Source organism: Pecten maximus, unplaced genomic scaffold, assembly GCF_902652985.1.
Source record: "Pecten maximus unplaced genomic scaffold, xPecMax1.1, whole genome shotgun sequence".
NCBI lineage: Eukaryota > Metazoa > Mollusca > Bivalvia > Pectinida > Pectinidae > Pecten > Pecten maximus.
In genome coordinates this window covers 1-12,767 of record NW_022980283.1, presented here as the reverse complement: position 1 = coordinate 12,767, position 12,767 = coordinate 1, and the positions used below count along the sequence as shown (strand labels likewise).

The 12,767-nt window shown below is 37.6% G+C and overlaps 1 protein-coding gene across 2 annotated transcripts; it reads left to right on the top strand.

Moving 5' to 3' along the window:
• Window positions 1-1,918: 1,918 nt before the first annotated feature.
• On the top strand, window positions 1,919-12,503 carry LOC117319468 (the record flags this gene model as incomplete). 2 transcript variants are annotated; one of them, XM_033874262.1, is given in 5 exon segments in its annotated part: window positions 1,919-2,136; window positions 4,761-4,993; window positions 6,078-6,252; window positions 8,216-8,417; window positions 12,370-12,503. In XM_033874262.1, coding segments are annotated over 5 exon segments (936 nt in total), but the record flags the coding sequence as incomplete, so codon positions are not given.
• Window positions 12,504-12,767: the final 264 nt, after the last annotated feature.

Sequence of the window (12,767 nt, the reverse complement as noted above, 5' to 3'; positions counted from 1 at the left end):
TTGAATATGAACATTATTTCAGCATTTGGTCTAATCCAACCAGGTGAGCGATACAGGCCCCATGGGCCTCTTGTTCATAAGGATTGTAATAAATAAGGTTATTATTTGTTTATTTGAAAAGAATCTATTGATTATGATCCGTGACTGATGTACTGGCGTCGATGTCAAAACTAGATATGTCTCGTCGGACAACGCGACCCCAATTTTCTATCGGAGTTAAAATATGTTACTAGGGGTCATAAAATAGATGTTTGCTAGGCCTAATTACCATCTTATAGTATAAATAAAATTTTAAAAAACAACAACTTAGGCTGTGTACATTTTGGATTTTATCTTTGGTTGTAAAACATGTTCTGTAAAAAGACCGATTTGTCGTTCAGTTGATTTTTTTCAAAGTTTACAAGCAGCTTTACTGATTCAGTAGTATATCAATAATCTTCCACAAGCATTAAAGAAATAGGGAAAGAACTATACTCAGCTATTGGAAAGTTGTCAGCAGATAAATATGTTACACATGTTTTCTTGAACATTTCATCTGATACAAATGTAACTGTCTGACTATAAATCCTATTTTAAATTTCTTATTATATGACCTCAGAGCCTGACGTTTCTCAGGGCCTTTGGCCCTTTGATTAATAACTGTATCGGTACTTTATACTGACATTCCCCATGTAGTATGGTAAAGTGAGCTCGTGGTGGGGCAGGGCACTTCACTTTAAAGTGAAGCATTTCACTATTTTCTTACTAATTCACACTTTTTCGCCATTTTTTTTTACATTGTTTAATTCATCTTAACACAATAACAAGCACAAAACATGTCTGGGGACAGGAAATTTAGGACTTTGCAGGGGACTTCACTTTACCATGGCCACATTGGTCCTATATGTTGACAGTCCCGACCTCAGGTATACTGTCAGTCCCGGTTCTTTATAATAACTGTCTCGTTACTTTATACTGACAGTCTTGACCTCGTTTTTTGACCAGAATCACCTAATGTTTAACCACACCATTGCTTAGGATTTTTGACCGCCCTGAATGTACCAATCATATACAGTTTTTATCCTCCTCCCAACGAAGTTGGCGGGGAATATACAAATGGGTTCTGCCCGTCCGTCCGTCCGTCCGTCCGTCCATTCTTCCGTCTGTGCGGGTTTGCTTTCCGCACGATATCTTTTGAAGGAAAGATTGGATTTTGATGAAACTTGCTTGTTAGACTTAATACCTAAATCCCTTGCTCAAGTTCGATTACCGGCGTATCCCGTGGATATTTAACGAGTCTGCGGTGATCTGATTGGCTGATTGCATAATTGCTTTCCGCTAGATATCTTTTGAAGGAATTATAGGATTTTTATGAACCTTGCTTGGTAGACTTATTATCTAAACCCCTCGCTCAAGTTCGATTATCAACATACTCTGCTCATATTTAATGAGGCTGTTGTGATCTTATTGGCTTAGAGCTTTCCGCAAGATATCTTTTGAAGGAATACTCGGATTTTGATGAAACTTGCTTGGTAGACTTGTTACTAAATCTGCTGAATACTTTCACAGGAACTTTATGACTGAACACAAATACATGTAATGATTCTAAATGATATGTCATGTGTTTCATGTTTTTTAATGCATGTTGCCCACGTTAGTTTCATGTAATACAATATTTGCATGGGCGGGGGATCTTGACGACTATGTCCTTGTTTCTATAGAAATGTTCTCGATTGGGTCGAACTAAAATAAAAATGTCAACTTGGGAAGAACGATGCTACCTGAGAAATAACAAGCTTGTATTGATGTGATATTTTAAAGTCATTTTGAAAGTAAGAGGTCTTTTGAAAACCGTGTTGCTGTTCGAAAACGTTGCCTGATTAAAATTTGGTGTCATTGAATGAAATTACCCAAATGCACATTCGCCAAATTCCTTAAATTCCTCTACATATCATTTTATTACAGATGGCCACCAACATTCAGTTAGCACAAGTGATTCTTCAGCAAGACGGATTTCGCGATAAGGAATGGAAAGAAGTTTCACTATTGTCCACTGGTGCTCAACTCGGGAACTTCGTCAAGAAACGATTATCGAAATATTTTTTGGGGTTGGCGCCTTCATTGGAGAAATACTATTACGATCTTCAAAAGGAAAAAGTAAGTAATTGTTTTTAGCGATGTCCCTCGACCTTGGCTTGCCATGTACATAGCCCCTATCTTATAGTATTAGAGAATGTGCACATCACATATAATCTTCAATTAAACAAGCCTGTGATTATATATATAAATCACATCAGTGTACAAATATCGAGAAACCAAAAGTACAGAAGGGGTAAAAACGCCATCATTTGCATGTGAATTCTCTCTGAAAGTGAAAACATGGGCGACTGAAAGGCAAGGTTTCAGCTCGAAAACAGGAAAATGGTATTAGTTGCAATCTAAATAATCTAAAACATTCTATCATATGTATTCAGCAAGGAAAGGATTGCCATTTGAAATATATAGAACAATTACAACTTGTCCCTTTTCAGTTTTGTGAACGCAAACCATACCCAACACTTCTACTTTATGTACTGTTGATATTATGTGCGGCAACCTTTGACCCATGACATTTAAATGCGATTGACCTTATAACATGCTAATTTAGATACACTATTTTATTTTTAGGTGCTGTGAAACAGCCACCTTAGGCGATCATCGCTAAATTTCGCTAGAACAAATTCATTTGGAGCTCCCAGGGGAATCAAAATTTCGCTTGTTTCTATGATTAACCCGATGAGTTCAGGATGAAACCGGAACTAATTTTCCCAAAGAATGTTGAAAACACATCAGACAATGCTATAATATCCTTTCGCGAAGTATTTTTTTGTGATTAAGTAATATGATTCAGGCATTTTTATTTGAAGACATTTGTTTAAGATACATAAATTATAGAAAAAACAGTTAAAATCGTAATGACCTGTTTTTCCTGAGTATTCCGAACTATTTTCTGTGCAAATTATTGCGCTGGCTTCCTGGTTTGTGCGAACGGAGGTAACTCGTATACACTCTATATATAGTTGATGCGACATTGGAAAGTGACATCGAGCTTCTTGGTTGATAAAAATGGCCCTCGTCCGTCGAATACTGTTTTAGGTTGGGGTTTTCCAGTTTTGAAATCGATTTGTAAAATAATAAGATTGTTTTTACATTGATTCTTCAAATGAAAGTAGAATACTTGGTTCGTCATTTCCAAGAAATAGGTCACACAAAAAAATGCCCGTGATTCCGATAGCAATAACGTTGTTGCATGTTTTTTTTATCAGTCGATAGTGAAAGGCTTGTACAAAGTATATAACATGAACGTGTGATTCAACAAATCACCAGAACAGATAAGGTAGGCCGATTCATCGGGAACATATTAACTATCTAGACGAGTTTCTCCACAGAAGTTGTCAACTATTTAATCATGATACAGATAAGTTAACACACGGAGAGTAAAAAAACCCGTAAATTGAGTACAATTGAAAAACTTTGGAACCAAAATATACTGGGAGAGTAATTCAAAGGAATCCTATATATATAGGGAGTCGCGATGTGGTTTGTCAAGAAACCTGACGGACATCACAGATTAATCGATCTAATAATTAAACTGAATTATAGTATGCCAATTCAAGTGAGAATTAAAAACATAAATTCTTCAACGTTCATCACAACTTTAACGCAACCACAGACTTTTAAAATCAAATCAAATCAAATAAAATCAAATTGAATTCCTTAAAACGACAAAGGGTACTCATCAGTAAAACACTCAGGAATGAAATTAAAACATGTCTTCTTATTACCTGCCATTTTATATTTATATATTAAATGCTTCTTTCCTGTATTTCATTCCCTCATACAAAGCACCTGTGAGTAGCCTTGGCACTTTGATTTCCCTTTATAACGCAGATTTGCGCCTATTGACGTCTTAAATGTATATGATACATACTCGGAGATAGTGTATATGATGTAGATATAAACCTTACGTAAAACAATCTGATGTCTATCGATGTTAATATCGTTTACAAATACTTGCATATATTTGTCAATTGTTGACCTAATTCTCGCCGGAGTTATTTGCATAACGCGTAGCTTCCGGTGTAAAGGATTCCATTCTCTTTTCAATTTCCGAAATGATGAAAAACACAAAATACATAAATGTATTTTACTGCTGCAGAGGCTCTGCGGCTGTTGATTGTAGAACGGTTAAACAGTTAGTCTTAATTATGCAAAATGCTCACACTTCAGCTCTTCACAAATCAAGGCTTAGCTTACATATTAACCCCCAAGGGTGCTGAATTGCGGGCCCAAAAGGGAGCAATTTGCCTAGTTTACTATAAACCACTTCTTCCCTTGTTCAGCGATGGATATTTATCATATTTGACTGGTAACATCCCTAGGTGGTGGAGATTAAAAAAAAAACTAAAAATTGTGGGTCTGACCATGGGGACTGAGGGGCGGGGCCAAAAGAGAATGATTTGGCTATATTGCCATAAACGACTTCTTGAAACTGAAACCGTTTTGATAACCCTTTATTGGAATTCAAGAGTTAAACACTTCCCTGTTATAAAAATAGGCCAAGGGTCTTTCTCAGAAGAATTTAGTTTCTGGGTTATATCTTTGAAACCAGGTAGATCCCACCCTATAACCGCATACAGCATTGCTGTGCAGGAAGAGATCATCGCACTCATGTTGTAATGTGTCATGTGACAATCACCAAGCTTTGTGTTATATTACTTTAATGAAGCGTTTCTTTTCAGTTGGAAGAATTTCTGGAAAAACAGAAAGGTCGCACATTCAGTTTGGGCCACCCATGCTTAGAGAGAAAAACATTAACGCAATGCGTCTATGAGGAAAAAGTAGGATTTGTCAGCAAAGTTGCTGCACTCGCTGGTGGGGAGACCAGTAATGAAAGAAAAAGGAGCATTCCATCTAGAGAGTTGGAACAGAGTTGGATCAATAGAAGTACATTTGAAAAGGAACTTAAGTTATGGTCAGTATATTACTAAAGGCATTTTGGCGGGGTCCAGTTTTGGGGATGGCAGTTTGATGGTTTGTACAGGTTTACCCCGACTAATCCCAAACGCTTATGGGTGAGGCCAAAAAGGGTAAAAACTGACAGAAATGTGAAAATTCTGCTCAGGACCAAAAGACTGAAACGTTTTAAATAATCCGAAGGTTTCTGATATTTCATTGGCATTTTAAAATTTTGATATCAGCCGACTTATATCAGAACTCCAACAATAGTGAACAGATGGAAAAGCCCACCCGCTCTCGGGTCGGCAATTCATCGTAACGTTTTCAAATACAATATTCAGTATTCGGTATTCTATACTGTCATGTGGATATGAAACAAACATGTATCGAAATATCGAACATTTTTCGACGTGCCTGGCCATACAGGTATACATATCGCAATACAAAAACAGGACAATCCACTCGTTCTAAAATCCAAATATTACACGGCCCAAAAAACTTACAGATGAAATGTGATCCACTTCACAGACGTATTCGCGAACTTGATATTGTTTAAGTTCAGACTCTGACCGACATTACAACTACAATGTATAACGAAAGTAATTTCAGTATTCAGTATGTGATACGGGTACATTTGACGTCGTTTTAATGTTTTTTCTACTTTATTTTAGCTGTATTATTTACACGAAACTTCCTCCTGCAAGTCTAGTTTTAGTTTCCCAGGGCCCGTAGTAATCAGACATTATCGTCAGGTCATGTTAATGTGAACGAAAGAACAGGTCTTGTGTTTTAATCAGTCTTAAGATGAGTTATACATGTGTATATTAATCTCTCTTGCTGACACGGATCTGTGCGAAACTATGGGAGGTACCCACAGTAGCGGGGAAAACAAACGTTGTCTAACAGGCAGTTATTTTTCATGTTCAATAGGAATTTAAATTTCTGATATCCTGTCAAATGGCCTGTGCATACCACTACCGAACCACTCCCGTGTCTGTAGACTTCGTTCCTAAATTTCTCTAGGTCTTCAATATCTGGTATCCACACCAAAACCTTTCATACATAGGTTGTACCAACACTTCAATTTTGTTTTTCACAAGGAAAATGGACATGGAATCGGATTACATCAAGACCATGAAAGAGGAAGGGTGTATCCCTTGCATTGTCAGTGAGATAGTTGAAGCGATGAAGCCTAACGATGAAACTGACTGCAAGGCCAGTTTAGTTGAAAAGCAAACGCGTGAAGCCAATCTCAAGTTGGGAAAAGATGTTTTGGTATGATTAAGTATTTTTTTTACTTTAGCGGTACGTACAGGTTTGTATCAGTGATCAAATAGAATGTCTGTAATAGATTTGAAATGTTGAAATATTCGATCTGGAGAAATCATTGTTCAAGTGAAGTGTCAAAGATAGGTTTGTGTCAAAGTTTTATAAGTATTCGATTGCATTGGTCTTTGTCAAAGGTGAAATTTTGTCAATGATTAGTTTGTTTCAACACTCAGAAGGTATATCGGTGTCAAGTTTGTGTCAGCGTTAAAAAGAGGTGCATTGGTATGCAGTGAATCAACGTTCAGATGGTGTCAGCGTGTGTGATCCATGTCAACGTTCAGATGGTGTCAGCGTGTGTGGTCTATGTCAACTGTCAGATGGTGTCAGCGTGTGTGATCTATGTTAACTGTCAGATGGTGTCAGCGTGTGTGATCTATGTCAGATGGTGTCAGCGTGTGTGATCTATGTCAGATGGTGTCAGCGTGTGTGATCTATTTCATCTTTCAGATGGCGTAAGCGTGTGTTATCTATTTCAATTTTGAGATGGCGTAAGCGTTTGTGATCTATGTCAACTGTCAGATGGCGTAAGCGTGTGTGACCTATGTCAACTGTCAGATGGTGTCAGCGTGTGTGATCTATATCAACTGTCCGATTGCGTCAGCATGTGTGATCTATGTCAACTGTCAGATGTTGTCAGCGTGTGTGATCTATGTTAACTGTAGGATAGCGTCAGCGTGTGTTATGTATGTATACTGTCAGATGGCCTAAGCGTGTGTGATCTATTTCAACTTTCAGATGGCGTCAGAGTGTGTGATCTATGTCAACTGTCAGATGGCGTCAGCGTGTGTGATCTATGTCAACTGTCCGATTGCGTCAGCGTGTGTGATCTATGTCAACTGTCAGATGGTGTCAGCGTGTGTGATCTATGTTAACTGTCAGATGGCGTCAGCGTGTGTGATCTATGTTAACTGTCGGATAGCGTCAGCGTGTGTGATGTATGTATACTGTCAGATGGCCTAAGCGTGTGTGATCTATTTCAACTTTCAGATGGCGTCAGAGTGTGTGATCTATGTCAACTGTCAGATGGCGTCAGCGTGTGTGATCTATGTCAACTGTCATATGGCGTCAGCGTGTGTGATCTATGTCAACTGTCCGATGGCGTCAGCGTGTGTGATCTATATCAACTTTCAGATGGCGTCAGCGTGTGTGATCTATGTCAACTGTCATATGGCGTCAGCGTGTGTGATCTATATGTTAACAGTCGGATGACTTCAGCGTGTGTGATCTATGTCAACTGTCAGATGGCGTCAGCGTGTGTGATCTATATGTTAACAGTCGGATGACTTCAGCGTGTGTGATCTATGTCAACTGTCAGATGGCGTCAGCGTGTGTGATCTATGTCAACTGTCAGATGGTGTCAGCGTGTGTGATCTATGTCAACTGTCAGATGACGTCAGCGTGTGTGATCTATGTCAACTGTCAGATGGTGTCAGCGTGTGTGATCTATGTCAACTGTCAGATGGCGTCAGCGTGTGTGATCTATGTCAACTGTCAGATGGCGTCAGCGTGTGTGATCTATGTCAACTGTCAGATGACGTCAGAGTGTGTGATCTATGTCAACTATAAGATGGCGTCAGCCTGTGTGATATATACCAACTTTCAGTGCCTTTTCGGTTAGGTCTGAAATCCAAGACCCACACACACTACAAACTTTTTCTTAAGGTCCTTCAGTGTTTTTCTTAAGGTCCTTCAGTGTTTGTCATTTTCTGGTTTGTATTTGTTTTAACCAATGTCATTTTCTGGTTTGTATTTGTTTGATATCTTATTAATATGAGAACGTGAGGAACTGACGATAAAATAATTCGCCCTATATATATTATTTGGTTTACCAATTTGAATCCAGATCATTTCCATTAAAAATATATTTTGAAAAAGCAGATTCTTGATCATTCAGCCTCTCTTTACCCAGGACGTTGTGTCAAATCAACTTGAAGGGAAGTTAACATATGAAAGGATGACTGAAGAAAAAGCTTGTGTGAGTGGACCCGTTCTTTACAAGGTTTTACCGCTTGAGGTGAATGTAGATGGTGGTATCGCAGCAAAAGAAAATTCCAAAGGATTTAAAGAGGAAAGGCTTGCATCTGACGGGACTGCTGGAAACTTCTCATGCAGTATGTAGTATTTTCAGTAGAAATTAAATGTTTCATTACATATACTTCATGCGGCACGAAAAATGTACTGGTGATATTTTTAGTATTTTTAGAAGTGTGTACAATTTTCGTGATGTGTAATCATTTTGTGGTGAATACGTATGTACAATTTTAGGTCGGTTATTTTTTTCTATGGCACATTGTAATCCGAGTAGTTTTCAGCCAAATATCATGGTGATGAGGTATTCATACACCCCTCAGACAGCCATCTTGAATTTTGAAAATTCACGTTTGATATCGCTATTCTTGAAAAGTGCTGGAGGAATATTTCTCAAATTTCACGAGTTTATTTATCTTGGTCCTTAGTTCGGCCCATTCTGTTTCATGATTGATAGGGAAAACAAAATAGCCGAAAGTCAGATATGTTGTATTTTATAATTTGTTATCACTATTTCTTAGGAAACGTTTAAAGAATATTCCTTTTGATATGTAGGGATACCGTTGTCCCTATTTGTGCCATCGGTAAAACAAAATCGCCAACAGACAGCCATGTAAGATTTCGTCTGTTAAAGTTGGTTACCGCTATTTCTTGGGAAGAATTGAAGGTATTTCTCCACGCGTGAGTTTCCATTAGTCACTAGTTGTGCCTATTTGATTCAGTCTCTGATCGGAAAAAAACAAAATGGCCAACAGGAAGTCGTCTTTGATATTAGTTGAAATTTGTTATTGTTCTTCCTCAGGTTTCTGATGAAGGTTTTCAAGTTTTAAAATGACTATAAGTTAGAAAAGATAGGGGGAAAAGAGAAAAGATAAATCTTACATAGATTAACTGTCATTTATTTAGAAGAATATCTTTGAATTTCAAAAGCGAATAGATACCAAAAGGAAAAACAAAAACAAAAAACTGATCATGTAATTTACTAAATATAATAAACACATGTACATGTCTTGACATATAGTTTCTCAAAAGCATCAATAATATGCTGTATAGGTTACCAGTTTCTTCCATAGGTTTACTTTGGGGTAAGATGAAACGGAATAATTTAATTCACACAAATACTGAAACCAATAAAATAATCATGCCGTTATGCTCACAAGTATCTATAACACATAATAGGAGCTTTACTTTAACCTGATTTGACTTCTTGTAGTTATAATCACTTATTTTGTTTTGACCTTCAAATGCAAATGGCGGCTGTGAATTGAATTGCACAAATATGGCCTAAAGAGAGGTATTTCAAAAAAAAATATAAATTCTCCTATTTTGTACGATGAGACATCTGATCATAGTAAGGTGTTTTTTTCTCCCTGTAGGTCATATTTGAGTGATATTGGTTAGAGCCGCTATTTGCATTTCAAGGTCGAACTCAGCGTTTATACAAATACAAAGTCGGATGACGCTCGAGAGCAAAACGGATTGGTTATTTTGTACAATATATGTGATACAATTTGGCTTATTCTGTCCCCCTGAAACATGCATTATTCGTGTGTGTTGTTGAAATTTACAAACAGCTTAACAAATTACATATCAACGGAAAGACCAATAGTTATCCATAATGTATACTTACAATTGGTAAAACTACTTCTATTAAATTGTGCCATAGAATTGATTATAGCCTTGTAAAAATACCAATGGATTTTAAATTAAGGTGACTTTTAAATAGATATTAATCAATGGTGGTAGTCAAGATCCCGCTAGACTCTCTTGTCTCATATAGTTGAAGGTAAACTAGGATGATATCAAGGACGTAGATTTTTCGTTCAAGTTTTATAGTCTGTTCTGTTGGATGTTTTGTCCTTGGTAGTTCCAACAGGATTATTTTTTCCGTTTAGAGTGCCTTACCTTAGTGTGTAGAAGATTTGATTACTGGTAGTGTTTAACAATTTGGTTGCGTTTATTTTATCCAGTATCATGCAGTATTCCCGATGTAAAGCGTTACTTACTGTCGTGTGTAGTGTTTTGCAGTTGTTTATAGTAGAAGTATTTCTGGTAGAGTATAGTATTTCCGGTAGTATGTTTTATAAACAGTAGCGTGTAGTATTTGTCCGATATTGTCTATTATTTCCGGTAGAGTATAGTATTTCCGGTAGTATGTTTTATGAACAGTAGCGTGTAGTATTTGTCCGATATTGTCTATTATTTCCGGTAGAGTATAGTATTTCCGGTAGAGTATAGTATTTCCGGTAGTATGTTTTATAAACAGTAGCGTGTAGTATTTGTCCGATATTGTCTAGTATTTCCGGTAGTGTATAGTATTTCCGGTAGTATGTTTTATAAACAGTAGCGTGTAGTATTTGTCCGATATTGTCTATTATTTCCGGTAGAGTATAGTATTTCCGGTAGAGTATAGTATTTCCGGTAGTATGTTTTATAAACAGTAGCGTGTAGTATTTGTCCGATATTGTCTATTATTTCCGGTAGTGTATAATATTTCCGGTAGTGTATAGTATTTCCGGTAGTGTATATCATAAAGAGTAGCGTGTAGTATTTTAGCCCACCATCATCAGAAAGTGGGCTATTCAAATCGCCCTGCGTCCGTGGTCTGTCGTCCGTCTCTCCGTCCGTCCGTCTGTCGTCCGACCGTCGTCCGTCCGTCCGTCCACAATTGACTTCTTCTTCATAACCAGTGATCAGAATTTGACCAAATTTGGTCAGAAGCATCCCTGTGAGGTGGGGACCCAAAATTATACAAATGGTGGGGCTGACCCCCCAGGGGTCTGCAGGGCGGGGCCAAAAGGGGTCAATTTGGCTCTATTAATATTAACGACTTCTTCTCTGAAACCGAGCGATGGATATCGCTCATATTTGCCTGGTAGCTTTACTATGGGGTGGGGATTCAAAATTGTACAAATGAAGGGGCTGACCCCCGGGGGCCTGAGGGACGGGGCCAAATGTGGTCAATTGGGCTATATTGATATAAACGACTTCTTCTCTGAAACTGAACAATGGATATTGCTCATATTTGCCTGGTAGCATCACTATTAGGTGGGGATTCAAAATTGTACAAATGATTGGGCTGAACCCCCCAGGGGCCTGAGGGGCGGGGCCAAATGTAGTCAATTGGGCTATATTGATATAAACGACTTCTTCTCTGAAACCGAGCAATGGATATTGCTCATATTTGCCTGGAAGCATCACTATTGGGTGGGGATTAAAAATTGTACAAATGGTGAGGCTGACCCCACGGGGGCCTGAGGGGCGGGGCCAAGAGGGGTCAATTTGGTTAAATTGATATAAACAACTTCTTTTCTGAAACTAAGCAATGGATATCATTCACATTTGTGTGGTAGCATGGCCAAGGGAAGGGGATTTAAAATTGTAAAAATTTTTGGGTTGACCTAACCAGGGGGGGGGGGTTGCAAAAGGGGTCAATTTGGCTAAATGGATATGAACAACTTCTTCTCTGAAACAGCTCATATTTGCCTTGTAGCATCCTTTTGGGTAAGGATTCAAAATTTCATAAAGGAAGGAATTGATTTTTTGGCATAAAAACCTCACACACCCATATAAAATGCCTATGATATATTGACATAGCAATACCAGTGGCAAATATATTTAATCATCATTCTTGTTTCATATCTCATGAAATCCAGGTGAGCGATACAGGCCCTCTGGGCCTCTTGTTTGAAAAGTACTGGAGTGATGTTTACACAGATTAGTAAGAGGAAGGGGGAAATAGAGAGAAGATCAATCTGACATGGGACCTATAAAGATCATTCAATGGTGGGCGCCAAGATCCCTCTGGGATCTCTGTTCCAATGGTGTCTAGTATTTCCAGTAGGGTGGAATAGTTTTGATTTTTTGTTTGTTTATATATATGATATGTGATATTCGTAAAAAAATATTCTGATATCATTTTTCATTGTGTTTTGCTTTAGATTATGCAAGTCTAGCTTAACGATGTAAAGTATACCGTTAATATTATTAATTGAAAAAAGAACAGATCTTCATTCCAAAAAATATCTTTTATAGGTCCTGCGGATCCTACACTCCAGTCCAGCTTTGATAAGGTTGAGAAATGGCTTAAACTTATAATTAGCAACCAAGCTGTTGCTGATGCTTTTAAGTCTGTAACGAGCGAAGACATACATAATCTATGTTGCGATGTAAGTAAATAAGACAAAATGGTTATCTATTGAGATATTTTGAACTAGCATTAACAGAGATAGTATGGTTTCAATACTCCATTATATTCAATTCTTGCAAGTCTCTATATCTATTTAAGGATTTACTTGAATATATATCATGTTATGGAGATACATTTTGTATATCAAAAAACGGAGTTTACTATAAATAAACTGCTGATGAGAATGCACTCCGGTTTTTAGGTCATCTAACCCAAAGTGTCAAGTTGACCTATAGCTATATAT